The following is a 19,651-nucleotide window of genomic DNA, read 5'->3' as shown; positions in this document are numbered from 1 at the left end:
TTGATGCTTAGATATTTTTTTTTTTGGAAAGTTCTTTTAACCTCCCACAACTGCCCAGGACTTTTGACACTCGTGGAAACTGTCACATCTGACTGACCGTCATGTTTATGTCTGTGGGAACTGTTAAATAGACCAATGGCTGAGTTTAAATGTGAGGTTCATTAAGATTTTAAGAGCAGTCTCTAAGCTAAGCTTTGACATCATGGAATAAATATAGAATATATAACATTCCACCCTTTTTCTGTGACAATTTCCTGAATTTGGTCATCAAAGTTTCCCTCTCTTTGTTCAATATGTTCTTCATCGAAGCAGTTCATTCTTTTATTTTCATTGTGTCCCTCTTGGCAATTCAGAAAGCAACATTATATATATTTGTAAGTGACTTGTGTCCAAAAATTCACATGTAATTTCAATACTTTACAAAAAATAACACCCATATCATTTTTTGACACTGCCTTGCCGGTACCTGATATTTGATAATAATAAAAAGCAACATCTGATTTAATTGGTCTAATCTGATCACACACACTGACCCGACTGCATAGTTCTTTTAAACGTTCATTTGGAAGACGAGTCACATTATTTCCATCGCATGGAGTCTGGATCACCGCCACATAGACAGCGTCTGATCCTGAACCTGTGAATCCCTCAGTAGGAATTATGAGACACACGGATCTCAACAGGTATTCTTTTGTCACTTGATAGATTCTTCTTATCGAAAGTCTTAAATTCATCCTCTTTGCTCAGGGTTTGCTCGTGTGTGTGTGTGTCTGTGTGTGTGTGTGTGTGTGTGTGTGTGTGTGTGTGTGTGTGTGTGTGTGTGTGAGAGATTCTGAACATGATCACAACTAGAATGGTGTGCTGTTTCTGTTCTAAATTATATTTTTAAAGCTTTTTGTTTTCGATATTTGTCTTGTATTTATGCTTTCTGTCGTGGCTTGTGATAACGTCAACTTTCGAAGGGTTGGTAAACCAAAGACCGACGGGAACTGCAGTTAATCAGAATAACTGTAGAGAGATGAAGAGAACCATTTGCCTCTCAGTTTGTTTTTATTTTAGACCGGCTGTAGATGATTCCTCTTAATAACTCATTGACCCACTTCTCATTAACATAACCACCCTCCGGTCTCACGTCTTGTCTTCGGGTCCCAGAGAGTGACCGTGGAGTTGGATGTTTCCTCTTGAGGGTTTAATGCCGATTTTACAGCTGGTTTAGTTGATTGTCCACTAACGCACACCCAGTGCATTTAAATCTACTGTATGTCACGGTGACATTTAACTCCTACATAATGATTATACTGAGAAACGTCTCGCATTACACAGTCGAAACTACAAACAGATATGCTTTGTATTAAGTAAGGATAGAATGGGAACGTGGACACCAAAATGAATCTGGGATGCCTCACTGTCAGAATTCTTATTTTTAAAGCCATCTCTCATCTAGTTAGACAACATTTACGACCATAATGGTGACCCGGAGAAGCACAGGTCACTCCTCCGTGCACAATAAAGACAAAGCAGTGACTTCATGTGTAGGAAAGGTCCCCGGTACCTCGATGGTCCTGGGGGTCCATAGTGTGTAGTCTGCCGTGTTTCTTCACGTCTTTATAGCGTCTGATCCCGGCATCGTGGAAACATCTGTTGTTCGTCGTCGGCTGCAAAGTACAGCAGAGATCTGTAGTGCTACGATCTAAAGTGGTGTCTTTTAAACACGTAGCAACAATATTTAGAAGTTTAATTTCTTCTGATATGATGTGAATGCGGCATTAGGCTGGTGAACTGCACAGAGAGAGGTTTTATCGTACAGATGTCTGATGAGCTTGAATTCTAAGCGCCGCAAACAACGGAAATAAAAGAGAAAGCCGTGTCGCTGGGACTGATTTTGATCTGTGGAGACAGTGAACCAAATCTGGTCTCCAGTGCCTTGTGAAAAAAAGAGACGCCCAGAAGAGTCCGTGTGAAGGAGCGAAGTTGGCAGGCGGTGTTTACAGGTTGTGGCTGTATTTATCACGTTTACTATAATCATATCCTGAGGCAGAATTACATTTTTTTTGTTTGCTTGCAATCATGAAGAAAAGTCTCATAGTTGTTTAAAATCATATCATTCATATGTTAACTGATTGATTGCTATGCATTTACTGCTCGGATGAGAACACAACTTGTCCTTTGACTCTGATGAAATTAAGGCCTCTACAGATATATCTATATGCTATCTATATTTTCAAATTATCAAGCAAATCCCACGATGTTTATTTTCTAAGTGGACATGCATTATTTGAGGTTTAACCCCCTTAAAGCATAGGCATGTTGTGAATAGGTTTGCTGTGTTTCTGTTGTTTTGGACCTTTCATCTGTCTTTGTACTGGATGTGAATGTTTTGGAGATTTGGGTTTGACCCTTGACCTGCTGTCCATGTCACTCACTGTTCCTCCGTTGGGTGCGACTTAAATGCAGCACCTTCACAACCTTTAACACTTCCTGCCCCACATTATTTTTGATAGCATTCTAATTTGTCATACATTCATATCAGATTTGATGCATCTGTCTTCATGGGGTTTTTTCTGTAGCGTGACCTTTTTTTGAGGAAATTTCTGAAATCTGAAAATAGACTGGACTGTTTTACAAAATAGCTTAAAACTATTGATGTGGGAGGAGTTATCTACTGTAGCTGGAACTTGTGAATTCAGAGCACCCCTTTAAAATTCAATAAATTTGATTTGATAGACTGTTTTGTTTTCCTTGTCTTGTCATCTGTTTTTGCACACCACCAACATCTATTTTTATTCTTGTTTTAAAGCCACTGAAACTCACTTGAATCACTTTCATTTGGCCTTTGACATTGTGTTCATCTTAGCCCATTTCTTTTGTTGTGAGGGGGGGATCATTTGTCTCATCTGCTCCATTTCATTTCACACGGAAGCTGGCGCTATCAGTTACAGTAAACTTAAAGCGCCTGTTATCCATATTCTTTATATCAGATGACAATGTGAAAGGGGTTTGCTGCTATTGATGAACTTACAGAGAATCACCGCCTGAATCCGCTGCTCCACTTAATGTGGAGCAGCTCATTGTGTAGCCGGTAAGACAATATACAATGTATGTGGTGTTACAAGGTGTCAGGATGAGGGAGAATGAAATCCAGATGGCCATCATGAAGGAATTTGAGGACAATTTGCAGCAAGTAACTTTCAGAGAACGACGACAGACCACAGTCATCATTTGTGTCTGCTTAAATAAAGATTATCGACATTTTCTTCTTGCATGCTTTTGTACTTCCTCCTCTTTTTTTTTTTTAATACCGTGTGTTCGATGTCTATGCCTGGTCGTGGTGCCTTCGCTGCCTCGTTGAGCTGTAATGTGAAGTCCCGGCCACCCAGAGGCACTGCCGGCTCAACATGACGTCGGAGGCTGAAGGGAGCAGTGAACGACGGTGGAGTGAAGGTCGCTCCTGCTTCTCTGATTTGTTTATCTGACACTGTCTGATCATGCTTAAATCTGTGGGTAGAATGATGCGGTTACAATCACTTTCAAAGCACCATATTTTTTTTAAATGTTACACATGAAAAGCAACCTAAAAATAATAACTTACTTTAGTAGAAGCAAATACATCAGATGGTTTAGACGCCAGGCATAATATGATCTCCTAATGAGCCGCTTTAAAAATCTCTTTACAGGTTGCTGATGAGGATTGTTTTAATGTTTAAGGTCATCTTCAGTACGCACTGTATGTTACTGGTGTATACATTCATCGATATTCTTTTTAAACTGCATGCAACATTAAAAGGAACCAAAAGGAAGGAGTGCTTAATTGTGGGAAATTACCTATTGTCAGGTATTTGGGTGAAATGTGCAGTGCTCTGCAAATTGCATGAAAATGGACATTTCACTTGACAATTTGACAACACGTGTAAAGAAAGGCACAATAAAGACATTTACAATATTTAAGATAAGAATCATCCAGAGGGTCTTCAGATCTTTAGGTGGTCTTCAGATTTTAAAATTTAAAATCTTTGAGGTGCAGTAAAATGAAAGCCTTAATTTGTCTTTAATCTAAACGTGAATACATTTTTAGAGTAAATAAAATGTTTTCTCCCTTGTTACCAATGTGATTTTCTTGTTTAAGTCAGTTTCATGATACAATTGTATGCCTTGAAATTGACCCGTAGGAAACTCGACTCTCTCTATCTAGCAACCGCCTTACCAGCAGCAAAGAGACAAAAACGTTTAAATATTCCTGGCTCCTCCCCCCCCCATTTGATCTTTTCCAGCCCCCTTTATGTCCAAAAATACAGAGGCAAACCTGTTGCTCCCAGGCCGAGGAGACACAGATAGCTTAGACAACACACTGGGCCGGGGCAGCAGGGGGAAAGCATCCACGAAACAAATAGTAGCTGCACCACCACCAGTCGTCTGACACTTCAACTGGACCCCTCTGAAAGGTTAGTTTGACCATTCCTCTGCTCCTGCATGCACTGAGAACCTGATCTGCCCGTGCAGTACGTAATCTCATTTCCCAAAATGACATTGTGCGTGAGTTTTCCACGACTTATAAATAACAACCGCTCTTGCTTTGACCAGATGAGAGGAGAGAGAGAATACGCACATTGAGAGAAGTCCTTCGTGGAGCTTGATGGGACTTTAATGAGTTGCCGCCTCGGGATCTTCCTGCACCTCCAACTTAACTGAAGGACTGGCATGGAACACGGCCGATATCTTTGAAGCAAGGAATTGGTAGAAGTTTAAAAAAAGTATTTGATCAATTTCATTTTGAGGACGTGAATCGGAGAACGAACTGAAAAAAGGACTATTGAGACTGAAGGTTTGGTTTCTGATTGATCTTTGAACCAACCACCCCATTACTCATCTGACTTGAATCTCAGGGGTGGTGAGGGTCACTACAAGAGCCATGGAAGCCACACAGGGTGTTCAGGAGGTAATGGTAAGCGAGGCCCTGGTGCAGTTCAGGGCCACTTTGCAAGCAGCCGTAAGGGAGGTGCACGTGGACGTAAGCGCCTTCAAGCAGCGCACAGAGCAGAGGATCGAGGAGATGTGCATTTCCAACGGACCCTTGGCCGAGGCGGTGACCAGGCTGCAGGAGGAGAACCTGCAGCTCAGGTCAAAGCTGGAGGCCCTCAGCCGCCTGGTGGAGGGTCTCTCCGGGCTAAAGATCGAGAGGGGTCCTGCCGAAGTGAAGGGGAAGAACGTGGAGGATAGTATGGAGAACGGGCAACCAGGAGGACGGCAGAGAGGGCTGGTTTACTCTGGAAGATCAGAGAATATCCAGTCACGTCAGTCCACTTCCACATACTCTGAAACATCAGGGTCAAGTGGAGGATCAAGCCATGCTGCTGCTACTGCTGCTGCTGCTGCACCCAGCAACACCCCAGCCCCTCATCCATGGAGAGCAAAGAGACATGCTGAAATCAATGTGAGTACTCTACAGATAATACAATTCACAGAATAAAGACTGTTACGACAAAGAGAGGAATGAAGATTGGGTGATCAAGAGGTGTAAGGTGTAGATGAACCTGGTCCCCAAGAAATGATGCACCTGTGAGGGACTTGGGTAGACCTCTCTCTAACTTCCACCTTGGATTGGGTGATGCTCTACTAAATTAACAAGTGAATAAATAAGATATTCATGCAGTAATTATGCACGCGACTTCTTAGTACAGTGCACAACTTTACTTGAAAAGGCACAAAAGTAATCACTTATAAGAATCTAGATCACCAATTTAATTAGACACTAGACCATGGCGGTCTGTTTTCAATAACTTTACATTCGGCCGCATTAAAGTTTACTTCTTCTTTTTTTTTTTACACGCAGTTCTAAAGTCTGTCTGAAAACAACCCCATTTTACTGTACCGATTCTATAGCAGCCTACAATGCCAACGAGCCTTGGCAGCTCTGTAACACGAAACTGTCCGACCTCCCGTCCCAGGTTAATTGCGCTCGTCAAAACTCTCACTTCTCAAAATTTTGCTATTGTCCGGCATGAGTCTTCAAAATGTCATAAAAGATCACCAACCCAAAGAATATGGCTGTAAGCAACTATATCCTTTATAGTGAAATGAAAACTGCTGTTTCCCAAAAATAATCCATATGTTCAAACCTACGAGCTTTCCTAATTCATGAAAAACCTATATTAACTGTATTATATTTATTATATTATAATAAATATATAATATATATTTAACCTCTGACTTCAGTTTCACACATTTATTAGCAGCTGTGGTAACAGCACTGCTGCAAAGGCTCTGCACCACTTCCTATATCAAATAATAATACAATATCAAGCATTATATACCTTGAATATTCAAATTATCACCATTACGGTGGTTATTTCTTTACATTGGCCCAAACAACAACCCCACCAGCACAAGCATTGCTTGCACCCTTCCACCTTTCCTACCCCCCCCAACTCTTGTGCTCATGTCCTGCTTTTACAACAGCAGGTCCTCCAAAGGGCACATGTATTTTGGGGTCTTTGATTTGGGACTGAGCTTCAGCACTGGAGCCGTTATCTGCTCAGGCAAAGAAGTCCTGAAAATTTTGGAAATAAAGTCAGATCCACAGTCGACATAGAGCATTACCCGACAAACATACTATACTACATGCCTGTACAACAGTGCCTGTAGTACACATATTGTGTTGTGCCGTAACTCCTGTGCTCACTCACACATAAGATAGGTATATAATAAATCACTCTCCCCTAATCGCTCCGGAATCTTGCTTGCCATCAAATCCAAGTCTCAAATCTCCGAATGGAAAGTTGACTTGCGTCTACGTCCCCGTCAATAACACCCTGAGATGGACAAACAGCTGTCCTGTCAAAACGCACACCCTGCCAACATTCCTCTCCGCTGAAATCACCGGGTCTTCTCCAACCCGTCAACCCTCCCTCTGACGTACCACAGTCAATCCCCCCCCCCCCAGTACCAAGATAGCCCTCTGATTCATCACCTAATACTCTGCTTCATCATTTTCACATTCAACATCATCTTCCTTTAATATTTTTTAATATTTGGTCTGGTCTCATGTTGTCACCAAGCTGAAGCCAATGGCAAGATGTACCACCAATGACCAATAGTTGCCAGCTCCCTAAAATCTCTGTTATTATATAAAGTTGTTGTATAAGATAGATAGATAGATGTATACTTTATTCATCCCCAAGGGGACATTTGTTATAAACCTGTGTTCAAAGTATAAGTCCAATATACACTCTTCTTTAAACTCCGTTTTTGGTCTCCACCAACTCCTGAGAAACACCTGGCTCTGTAGCTGCTCAATACTCCACTATGTTGTTCAACTGCTCGTTGTTATCTTTGTCTGTCTGCCATTTGGTGCTGGACTGGTAGAGTAGAGTGAGTTTTAAGGTCAGGTGTTTTATATAGTCCGAGGAGAACCGTGAGACTGAATCAAACAGTAAAGCTGTGCACCGTAAAGCGAAAACGGTGAACCGAAAGGTGCTAAAACGCTCCGTAGATTTGAGGGGAACAGCAGCAACGTCTCTCACATACAAGTGATCCTTTAGTCCATTGTTAATATCATTATTAGAGGTACCAGTATCCAAATGCAGTCTTAGGACATGGAATTAATTTAATGGGAATTTTAGATTTGAAAAATAAAAAGTGGTCAAATGTATGAAATGTGCAGGTGGAAAGGTGAAACGGGTTATGTTTCATTTCACTGTGTCTTCCTGGTCATTTATCAACGGTGATTAAAAAAAAAGACAAAACAAAAACATATTTAATTTTTTATACTATATTGATCCCTTTAAGGGATCTGCATTTGACCCATCCCTGTATATAGGGAGCAGTGGGCTGCCAATGACAGGCACCCAGGGAGCCTGGGGTTCAGTGTATTGCTCAGGTACACTACGACACGTCCCAGTTGAGGATCAAACTGTTGACCTTCCAGCTCCCAGACAACCCTCTTAACACAGTGAGCCACGGTCGTCCCGTATCTTAGTGTGTTTGTCGGTTGCCTACAAAGGAATGTCTGCATGTTTCTAAGAAGGAGGCAAAGTGATACGGAGGTAAACCCAGCCGGAGGTAAACCCAGCCAGAGGTTGAAAGGATTTATCGGGTCAGACAGAGTCACACTTATCCTACGGAGCTATTGTGAAGCCCAGGGATCACTGGAGTGCTAATCCTCCTCTTGACGAGCAGTTGACGGGCTAGCTGAAACGGCTCTATTGCGTGTCTCTGGAAAGCAAAATGCAGAGGGGTTGGGGAAGGGGCAAATACAGGCCAAGCTTTAGGCTGATACACTTGAACAACTCCCCGATTTCCAAAGCATCCATTTGGGGCTATATTGGGATGTAAGAAGAGTGGAGCAGAAACTCTCGCAAAAGGACTGATTGCAAAATCTAAAATAGCGTCTCAGTGGGAACATGGGTTTGTTCACCTCAGCTGTCATTTAAGGAGAAGCTTTCAGCTGTTAACAGCTGAAGATCCCACGTTAGATTTAGAGAAGTGAGCACACACGCACACACACACACACACACTGACAGATTTATCACAGAGGATAAAGGCCTTAAAATTAATTTTAGCTCCACAGCAGTCTGACAGACAAAAAGAACCATCTTTGTTTGTTTGCTGTGAGCAATGCGATGAGTGATGTTGCTACGACAAATATATAAATAGACAAAGGCGCAGTTAGTGTCGTGTCTTGCATACCTCATCCTGAGATAATGGCTGGCAAAGGAAATAGGATTCCTTGTACAATTCATACCAGTCGTTTTAAAACGAATAAACCAGGTTTTTGGGTAGATTATTAGCCCCTATCCCCTCCCACTTGCATCAGCCACCGGCATATTATTTAACTGTCATGACCAAGTAAATAAATAATAGAATTGCATGTTTTGTACGTCTTGTCTTTACCGATCAGGGCACTGATGCAAAAGGAGAGACACATTTTGCCACAACTGCACAAGAGGATGGGAACCCAGGTAGGTGGATGACCTGAGAAGTTCCACACATTTAACCCCACAAGCTGACAAGCCTCACCTTTGGTTGTGTTTGTTTGTGTCTCCTCAGAAATCTCCCAGCAGCCTCTCACAGTCATCACAAAACTAAGCACAGAGACCTCTGCTGTCACTAACTCTTCTAAATATACCTTGGAAACCCTCAACATGTCTGGTCAGTTGATTCCTTTACGTGTTTTACAAGTTCATTTTATGTTTTTTTGTTTTTTGTGCTAGATGAGTTTAAGGGTGCTTTTGACACCTGAGCTTTTTGTTCCATTTTTAACTGATTGGTTTGGGGTTGTGTGAAAGCTCTGGCTTCCAAGTTTACTGGAGTTCAGTTCACTTAAGTTAAGAACGCAATGCGTTGTGGGTTAAAGGTGAGTGCACACTTTGTCACGCACGGGATCAACATCGAGTCAGGCAGCGAGAGAAATGGTGTGAGAAATGTCATGGACGGCCGTGGTCAAATGAGGAGGTGAAAGCCCTCAACGATAACACCGTGCTGCTGGTGGTCACGCACAAAAAACACGGAAGTGTTTACGTTATTTAGCAGAATGAAGCTCCCTTATTTCTGGGAAGTTTCAGTCTGATATTTCTATTCAACAGACAAAGTAGAGTGTGAAAGCTCACCGAACCAAATGAAAAGTTCACTGCAACTTCACTCCTGAATCGCACGGAGCCTTAAAGCTCCACATGGGGACACTGTTGCAGCAACAGATGAAAGGATAAAACATTATGTCCAGAAAGATGTTCCTGTGTCATGAAATTAAGATCAGACTGGAAAAATTCAAGCTTTCAGTTTTTTTCTCCAGAATGATTCAAGTCTTTTGATACAATATCAAAAATACAACTTTAAAATGATAACCTCTAATTTATCACGCGGTTACATTATTGCTGTGTGTTGCTATGTAATTGCAAACAATTACAAATGTTCATTCATACACGCTGACATTGTTTGTACCTGCAATGATTTCTTTATATAGAAATCTAGTGCCATCTCTGTCTTTGATCGTTACTATCAGTTTGTTTGTTTGTCAGCAATATTAAAGATAAACTACTGGCCTGATTTTCATCAAACTTAGTGGGAAGTTGTAGCACGGGCCAAGGAAGAACCCATTCAATGTTGGTGCAGATCCAAATACCGAGGTGGATACACCAATGATTTTTTTTTTCACTTTTGTGAACACTGCGAGATGGGCCATGGACTTGGTGGAGGTCTGCGCTCTTCGAGTGCTCTTCTGTTTTAAGAATGCGATTTATTGAATGACTGTATTCAATTGATCTTCTTTTCCTTACAGATCAAGAAGAATCAGGTCTTCTGACCAAACCTCATCGTCCCGTCTCTACAATGCTGAAACCCAGCTCTGACGCTCCAGCTGTCCCACAGTCTCCTGCCTCAGCGCCCAAAGAAACTCCAGTAAAACCAGTAGAGTCTCCTGCTAAATGTGGTGAGAGAGAAATCTCTTTCTGTTTCTGTCACAATCTGCTCTGCCAGTGTAACCAAACCCCATTACTTAAAATCTCAACTATTCAGGTTCTCTCTTTTTCAGACGCTGATGAACCGAGGCCCCATCTTCCCGTCACTGCAATGACAACCAAACCAGAGGGTCTGGTTGCCACCAAACCTGCCCAGTCTCCAGCATTGGCGCCTAAAGCGGCTGCTCATTCTACAGCAGAGGCTCCATCAGGTGAAGCGGGGGAATATTCTTTTATAAGAGGCCAGCGAGTAGGTCTTTTGTTTAATGTCACTACAGACTATTGGGATGCATTCATACAATTTGATCCTCGAAAGTATTAGGCCTTATAACTGTCTGCACATTAGTAAATGATAGACATGTCTGACAACAGTGACATAAGTACTACCACCCAACTAGTAACACCCTTTAACTACTGTACTCAGAACACCATTGCAACCTCTTTGTTAGCGGTAGAATGTATCTATGGACATTTACTCAAGTATTGTTCATACTTGTGCTTTACTTGAGTATTTCCATTTTCTGCTACTTTATATTTCTACTCATGTCTCAGGGCACAAACATGCAAAAAGCTTCACCATCTTTTGTACATAGGAGCAAAACATAGACTCTGTGATGCTTTTGCCTCTTTTTGTTGCTGTTTTGTGTCTCTTTGTGGTGTTTTTGTGTCTTTGTGGTGTTTTTGTGTCTCTTTGTGGTCGTTTTGTGTCTCTTTGTAGTGTCTTTGGGTCTCTTTCTAGTCCTTTTATGTTTCTTGTGGTAATCTTGCATTTCTTCCTGATTGGTATGCGTCTCTTCGAGTGACATTTTGCTGTTACACTTCCCAGTAGGCCTGTTCAGTAAACCATCCACTACATTTTAGAGGGAAATATTATACTTTTTACTCCACTACATTTATTTGACATGGATAGTTAATATACACTCAAAGAAATGCTATGCTTATAACAAATGATGCAGTACTATACTAGTAATTCACCCAGGGGTACGCAACGTCTGGGAAATTGGCTCCACATTGACAAACTATAACATTAAAATACTCTACACTAGAATTACTGTATATTCTATAATAATATAGAGTAACATTTTGAAAGGAGCCTGCATAATGAGCCCTTTTACTATTGATACTATACATTAAGTATATTTTGCTGAAAATAAAAATTTAAATTTTTTTAATTTTCATAGGGTATTTTTTTCTGCACGTTTGTATTTTTACTCCAGTTACTCCCTTTTCCTTAACACTTATTATTATATTCCATTTTCACTTGTGCAGGTACGTTTGGAACAAAGGAGCTAAGCTCACCATTTAGACGTGGTGAGTAGTACAATGCTACAATATTGGGTTTTTTTTCTGCTCAGATATCTTAAAATCAAAGCAAGACTTAACGATTTTTGGGAATTGGATATTCGTGTGCTTTCTCTCTTTAGACGTCACTGAAACCAAGCCACACTTGCCTCCTTTGGCTATGAGCAAACCCAACACGGAGTCTTCATTGTCTGCTAGAACAGGACCGTCCCCGAGTCTCTCAGCATCACAGGACACCGTAGTAAAATCTGGGGAGTATCCCTTTAAGAGAGGTGAGTTCAACCAAGGATACAAGGATCTGTCTCTAAAATAAAAGTCACAGCTTGTTTTCAGTTTCCATATTTTTTAAAGATTTCTTTCTCCACTTTTACCCTTGTTGTTTTTGTCTCACCATATCTATTCAGCACCTATTCTCAAGACACCCAGTCCCAGTCTGAAGAGAAGTGTGAGCTTTCCTCAGCCTGCAGGTAAAATACAGTAAACAGTACTGTTTATAACAGTATGTGCAAGTATTACAATCTATTAGTTGTAGTTTTTTTATTGTTTGGGGTTGTGTGTTGTTTCTTTCTCTTTCTAATCTATCTCATGCCATCTCTCTTGTTCACTATGACTTCCTGTTTTTGCAGAAAAATTGCTGCCCTCCAAATCAATCATAAAATCTGGTTTCTCACCAAATTTGGACAAGTAAGTCACGACCATGAATCGTGTTTTGTAACATGAAACAAACTTACTGTTGACTGTTGTTTGATGCCTTTTGGCAGTTTCAGTCGAAATGTAATTGTGTCTGTTGTCCACTGTTTCTCCAAAGGAAGGCGAACAAGATAGGGGGAGTCGAGTTCAAGCAGGATGTGATGAAATCCCAAACGCTTCCACGCTCAGGGGGGCTCAATGGGGCTCAGGCCAAGAGGGCGCTCTTTGAGAGGATGAACTCAGAGCCTATAAAGTAATTTAAAATACTTTCCATATCGTGCTAATTCATAATAGTCAATGACATGTTGTCATATTTGCATTTCTGTTGAGTAGACCAAAGGATTCCAAACCTAAACTGAAGCGCTCTCAGAGTTTTGGAGCGTCCAGCGCCAGTGGTATAAAACAGATTCTCCTGGAGTGGTGCCGCTCAAAAACCATTGGCTATCAGGTATGACTCTAAATAAAGGTGCTAAACACTATATTCAGAGCATTGATATAGCAGCAAACTTATATTTGCTATGTAAAGATCTTCAATTGCATGACAACTTTGGCAATAGCTAGAATAGGAATGTCAAAATAAGAGAAAATGGGAAAAAGCGCAAAAAGATGATGAATTAGCTTAAAGACGCTTCCCCCTTATCTCACACTGGACTGATATTATGACAAGAAATACAATTTAAGTGTGACTCAAGAACTGAATGAAAATAAACTACATGAAGTATTTAGTGTGATGACGTTACTGTCTTTCTTTCAGAACATAGATATCCAGAACTTCTCGTCCAGCTGGAGTAACGGGATGGCTTTCTGTGCTCTGGTTCACTCGTTCTTCCCTCTGGACTTTGATTACAACACGCTGGAAGCTGCAAACCGCAAACAGAACCTCCAGCTGGCCTTCAGCACCGCCGAGTAAGCATGGCTAAGATTGACTGTGTGAGGCTGTGAGTGAGTGAGCGTACACTTTGATTACACTGAAGTACATCTGCACTCAAATTCGAGGTACCTGGGTGATATTTTTAACATTTTTAAAAAGTGCCACGGTTTAGTTGACTGGTAGTCTCTCAGCCAGTATTTGGACATTCAACATTGAATCAAACAGGTGCAACACTTTGTCTGTAGGACAGTACAGCACGGCCAAGATTTACATTAAAGCAAGACTTTAATTTAACTGGCCAGGCACAGAACACAGAACACATAACCAAATTGTCATTTTTACACTCCGTACAGTTGTACTGATTAAAAGAAGATATATAACGTGAGCTTTAGAGTAGCTAGTCGGGGGATTTTTTTACCTATGCACAGAGCCAGGCTAGCTGTTCCCACCTGTTTCCAGTCTCTGTGCTAAGCTAAGCTAATATAATAAACAGATGGTATCAAGTTTCTCATATTACTCTCTACTAGAAGGCAAATAAGCAACTTTCCTAAAAAAGTCGGACTTTTGTGATAAGACCATTGACTGGGGACTTTACATGGACTTGACTTGTATGAACTAAAAGACTTCTCAAACCTGAACAGAGAGTCTTGGCTGGAGCGCACATGTTTGGATGTGCTTTGAATGATCGCATCTTCATGTCAGCATTTATGTTGTCTTTAATAGATAAATCTGTTGGACTTCTTCATACTTTATATACATTTTATATACTTCTGCGTTTCAGGGAGCAGGCTGACTGTCTCCGTCTGATAGAGGTGGAGGACATGATGGAGATGGGGGACAAGCCAGACCCTATGTGTGTGTTTACATACGTGCAGTCCCTCTACAGCCACCTGAAGCAGTTTGAGTAACTCTGTATCAGAGTAGATGACCCAGTCTAGATGTTAGTAACCACAGTGTGTCATGAACACTTTGAATAAGCTCAAAATCGGCCTCTTGCCAAGCAAAGTAATAGAGAACCACTGTTGAATCACATAAACACAGACTTTAGTGTTAGACAAATGTTTTTTCTCTGCCAAATCAGTTTTATACTGTATGTGTGCAATCACCAGTTTGCCCCATTTCCTTTAGAATTTGTGGTTGACTGACTTTGATTCTTAAAATGCAGCTTCTTATAACATGTATTGTGACATGTGTGGCTTTACAAGATGCATGTTGGTTTTTATGTAGTTCTCAAAATCAATAACAATGCTGCAGTTAAAGAAGGGAAGATTAACACTCTTTTTAAAACTAGCTTGTGATAGCTGGCAGCTGCTGTTGACCAATCAGTGTTTGGCAACATGAGCAATCTTTACAAACCAAAGAGTTATGAACCAGCGCAGAGATGCTCCAGTAACAATAAGAGTCTTGCCTGAGTCTTGCAATGTGGCGAAATAAAGCTATTTTCTAATAATTTTCATTTTTAGTGTGAAGTTTTTACATCATTGTGGCGAACTTGCAGAGCAAGACTATTAAGAGGTGGAGTGTGAGTGTAACTCTTTCAATGGACGATGCCAGAGATAGTCGTTGGCTTGACACCAACATAGATTGCAGTTCATTTTGGTAGCCCTTCCTGTGACGCTCATATTTCTTTATAAACATATAATGTGTGATATTCTGCTCATTCTGCTTAATTATAAGAACTCATTCATATTTAGAATTCTTTATAACAATAATCATAACACATTATGAAGCATTATATCATGACTTATAAGGTCACTTATCATAATACTTCTGAATATCTGTTTACACACTGACATTTGTTTTTGCAGAGATAATAGTGTCTTATAATTCCCATTGTTGTAGTACATTCTGATCATTTTTTATAAAGTATTATAATCCCTTGTAATGCATTGTAATGTGACTATAAATATATCCAAGTGCTCATTGTTTGTTTAATGTAAAGTGAACATTTATTTACAATGTTTTGTGTTCGTCTTGCATAGGTTTAATGATATATTTTCACTTTCCTTAAGCAAACAATGACAACTTGGAGCAACTTATAATCACATGAAAATGCATTTTAATAGAGATTATGAGTTTTTGGCCGTCATGTCAAATTAAACTTTTTTTAAATTTAGATTTTCCTGCAAACTGTGTCAGAAATAATACGTTAATTAAATGAAGCTCCATACTTTATAACAGTGTTTGTTGCCATCTACTGGTAGAATGCATGTAGTGCAGAAGGTTACTGATATACTATATAATGATTTTCATTATTTCTTTTACTTAACAAATCTTCATTTTAACTATGTTAATTTCCCCTCCCTGCATGTGTGTTTAGATTATGCAATAAATTATTCCATGAGAGAAATAAAATATTAGGGGGGGGAACTTTCAGTTTCAATTGTTTCAGGTATGTTACTATATCGTAATAGTGTTCACATCAGTTGTCACTTTAAACTTTTGGTTTTGACGCTCTCACAAGTCAATTTGAGATCACAACTTCTTGCATTTTTTTGGTTCGTGTTTGACATCACAATGTTTGCTTTCGTGTAAAACAAAAACCTTACATTAGACTCACAAAATGCTGTGTTAAACTGTTTAAAAGCTAAATAGGAGCAACAACAAAAAAATCTGCAGAAAAGTTTTATTATGGTGCGTTTACGGCCTCAAAGTGGTTAGAACATTTACAGAGAGCTTTTCAAAAAGGTTGCTTTAACCCACCACGTTGTTGTAAGTTATTTTAAATATGTTTAGTTAGTAAACTATTGGATTAAAGACATGCTAAATGTGCTGTAATCTTAAAAGATGTCGAGTCGTATCGTATCTACAGTGTTTTTTGCATCGCTTCCCATTGACCAGGCATCCCTTCCGGTAGATGAGGTCAACTTTTCCCTAGATCCGCCATTTCAGTCCCGGAGTTTCTTGTTGCACATTAGTTTTGAATTCATTCTTTTGTCATTTTAAACGTTTAAGCAGTCCGAGTATCAGGATTTCGTGGTGCAACAGAAGTTCCGTCTTCTTAAAATTGAAATTAGTCGTGGAAGTTTCAAAATATCGTGGTATTATAGCGTTTTTTTTCCACGGGGAAACGTTAGTCAACCAAAGTTTTTTGTATGAGTTGCGGATAGGGAGAGGCGACGAGGGGAAAAGGCCTCAAAGCCTCGGACTGGATTTCACTTCACAGCCATGGCCGGTAATTTTGATGCCGAAGACCGCTCTAGCTGGTACTGGGGGAGGCTAAGCCGCCAGGAAGCCGTTTCTCTTCTACAGGGACAGAGACATGGCGTGTTTCTGGTGAGAGACTCCATCACCAGCCCGGGTGACTACGTGCTGTCCGTCTCGGAGAACTCCAAAGTGTCCCATTATATCATCAACAGCATCAGTAACAACCGGCAATCTGGCTCAGGTAACGTTGAATTGTTCGTCACGTAGCAAGGTATATGACTGAACCCGCTACACTCGTTGAAACTGACGTTAAAATGTGTATTTTCATAGTGAATTGCTTTGATTTTAGCCCCATTTACGTTCCACTCGTCAAGCCACGCCAGACGCCCTTTATGAATTCACCGATTTAACTCGATCTTGGTAAATCTGAAGATATAAGCCTATTATCACATATGTTTTAGTATTCCCAGTGTTGTCGGAAGATACGCTCAAAATCGGCACGTATCTAATAAAACAATATTCACTGATTTGGAACAAAAAGCGAGATCTTTTATATGTGATTTAATACACTGCTCGATACCGCCCACCGGAGTGTGTTGGACCGTGTAGCCGTTGGCTAACAGGCTAGCTACAGAGGAGTCTGTCTGAAAGTGTTGCAACATTTGACTGAAATTAGACTTAAGGTTGCCTTGTTTTGGTTAATCCTCAAGTATCGGATGTAAAAGCTGAACATGAAAATATAAAGTCCATCATAACGTAACGCTAATTTTGTATACATTGTTTGGGTGACGTAAAGTTAAGTAAGTTACTTTTTAAATGGAGTTTGGTATTACTTTGCCGATTAGCTAGCTAGCTACCAACCAATCGGGCTTTATTTTTCATTGATTACTTTTTCCTGGCTGAGGATATAGTCGATATTTGGTCCTCGTGTAAGCAACAGGACGGTGGGCTGCTGCTGCAGGGTTTGAATGAAACTGGGCAGACTGGGGTGTCACAACTGGAGGATGACTGGCCAGCTTGGCGCTTCTGGAATGTCTGTGATCCTTCTTGTCCTTTCAGGGCTTCCTTATTATTGGGTCTTTTTTTCTTCTTCGTCCTCCTATAATAAAATCATCAATTGTGAGCCATTATTGGTATGAAAGGTACCCAGTATCTATTACCCAGTATCTATTTGAACTAGAGGAAAACATGGTGCCAGAGTTTAAAACAGAAACTAACAGTATGATGTGCACACAAACCTGTTTGCAGAGTTGTGCGGGCTATTGGCACTCCATTTTGTAACACATTTTGAAAGGATTGGGCAATACAATGGAGAGATAGATGTTTTTATTATCTTTGGTTGTATTAATCAATGAGCACGATTGCTTTATGGTAGTCTCTCCAAACAACACTCTTTGGTTGCACTTCTCAGTGTGTAATTAATCCAGTTATGTGAATTCAAAGTTAGAGCAAGCCTGTCAGTAAGTGTGGCCGCTGTTGATCTGCCCAAGAGCATTGGTATTTGTTTGATTGTTGATTTCTTTGTTTTTATTTTTTACTTTAACAAACTAACAATGTCACCCTTTCTCTGCCAGGTTTGGCTCCCCCTCGGTTTCGGATCGGGGATCAGGAGTTTGAGGCGCTGCCAGCCCTGCTGGAGTTTTATAAGATCCACTACCTGGACACCACCACACTCATAGAGCCCATCAACAAGGCCAAGCACACGGGATTCGTCAGCGCCTCTGCTGGCGCCCCGCTGCAGCCGGACGAGGCGGAGTTTGTCCGAGCGCTATTTGACTTCCCGGGTAACGACGAGGAGGACCTCCCCTTCCGCAGGGGGGACATCCTGCGGGTGCTGGAGAAGCCAGAGGATCAGTGGTGGAACGCAGCCAACCAGGAGGGCCGAGCCGGCATGATCCCCGTGCCCTACGTGGAGAAGTACCGGCCCTCCTCGCCCACCGCTACCGGCCTGGGTCCCCCTGTTGTGGGGAGTGGACAGGGGGGGCAAGTGGGAGGGGTGGTGGGCAGCACAGACGCAACAGGTGGCCCTCAGACCAACCCTCTGGGGGACCCCGGCCAGTACGCTCAGCCCGTGGTCAACGCCCAGCTTCCTAACCTACAGAACGGGCCCGTCTACGCCCGAGCCATTCAGAAGAGGGTGCCCAACGCCTACGACAAGACGGCACTCGCTCTGGAGGTAGCAATCCCACCCGCCATTCATGTTCTCCACGGCTGGCCTTCTATTCTGTTTTCTCCATGTGCGTCTCAGCTGTGGCAGTGTAGATTGTCCCGATTAGTTAATGGCTTACTCATGCACGTGATCGTGCACACAAAGTGTCTTCACAAATGCAAGTTGACAGCGCACACGAAGACACTGGCAGTGGAGATGGCACTATAGAGAAGGACAGACGCAGATCCTTTTTTCTTTTTTTTTTACAATGGCACCTCTTCGTGTACTCGTCTCTTTATGGCCCATTGGGTTAATGTGAGCGTTACATTGTACATTCATCACCACTGGAGCCCACTGGAACAAGCCGCCTTGTTTTAGTATTAAGGGAACAGATAAACAGTGTTTGCTCAGATTAGTATTGAAACGCAAACGATAGGGGAGGTTAATAAAGAGAGGTTGGCATAATCTGTTGAGGCCGTCCCACGGTAATCTAAACTCAAGTGTCTCCACGTCACACACACACTTTGACCGTCTCGCTATTAACAAGCTGACGGTTAATGAGCCTAACATGCTGACTTACAACTCAAAGACTCAATGTTTACAGCCTCTAAAGAAGGATTGTTATGCACGTTCTGTTCATGTTATTTAAGTCATTTCAGCTTGTGAACTTCTGCTCACACGCTAGCCAGTAGCTAGTGATGGCTCTGATGCAGGATACTTGGGTATATTGATGGTGGTTGTGTCTTCCTTCTATCAAAAGTCTCCCAACTTGTTTTCATCACAGTGATGTGTACAGTCGGTCTGTTGTAAACTCAGGAAGAGCTGCAGGAAGAGTAGTTTTACTGTTAGAGTAAATGCAATAAATCTACCACACACACGGTACCAACTTTCAACACAGCCAGCTCTTAAATTCCCGTCTGTTTATCTGAGTCTTCTCAAGAAACACGGATGCCACCATTTTGTTTGAATGAACGGTTGGAAGACTGACTGTGTGAGTGAGAGAGAGAGAGAGAGAGAGAGAGAGAGAGAGAGAGAGAGAGAGAG

At 41.4% G+C, this 19,651-nt stretch overlaps 2 protein-coding genes across 3 annotated transcripts in view; both read left to right on the top strand.

The window, feature by feature from the left end:
* Positions 1-2,825: 2,825 nt before the first annotated feature.
* LOC116395240 (smoothelin-like protein 2) lies at positions 2,826-14,915 on the top strand. Of its 2 annotated transcripts, XM_031868964.1 has the most exons (14): positions 2,826-4,439; positions 4,579-5,428; positions 8,894-8,954; positions 9,043-9,144; positions 10,271-10,420; positions 10,523-10,660; positions 11,718-11,759; positions 11,873-12,022; positions 12,155-12,217; positions 12,377-12,434; positions 12,559-12,693; positions 12,774-12,888; positions 13,195-13,346; positions 14,093-14,915. In XM_031868964.1, the coding sequence occupies exons 2-14, from the start codon at positions 4,907-4,909 to the stop codon at positions 14,217-14,219; spliced, it is 1,815 nt and encodes a 604-aa protein (XP_031724824.1). In that variant the 5' UTR covers positions 2,826-4,439; positions 4,579-4,906; the 3' UTR covers positions 14,220-14,915. The 2 variants fall into 2 exon arrangements, with proteins under 2 accessions (XP_031724824.1, XP_031724823.1); XM_031868963.1 differs by having other exon boundaries at positions 2,826-5,428.
* Positions 14,916-16,059: 1,144 nt separating this feature from the next.
* The window catches only part of LOC116395294 (adapter molecule crk-like), an 8,550-nt gene continuing 4,958 nt past the window's right edge, over positions 16,060-19,651 (top strand). The window contains exons 1-2 of the mRNA XM_031869059.1: positions 16,060-16,699; positions 18,033-18,634. Coding sequence (XP_031724919.1) covers positions 16,480-16,699; positions 18,033-18,634 — 822 coding nt within the window. The 5' untranslated portion in view covers positions 16,060-16,479. The remainder of the gene's footprint in view (positions 16,700-18,032; positions 18,635-19,651) is intronic.

The sequence above is a fragment of the Anarrhichthys ocellatus genome, unplaced genomic scaffold (assembly GCF_004355925.1).
Source record: "Anarrhichthys ocellatus isolate YVR2014 unplaced genomic scaffold, GSC_Weel_1.0 scaffold45, whole genome shotgun sequence".
NCBI classification, from domain to species: Eukaryota; Metazoa; Chordata; class Actinopteri; order Perciformes; family Anarhichadidae; genus Anarrhichthys; species Anarrhichthys ocellatus.
The sequence above is the reverse complement of the archived record's forward strand: the minus strand, read 5'-3'. Positions and strand labels throughout refer to the sequence as shown.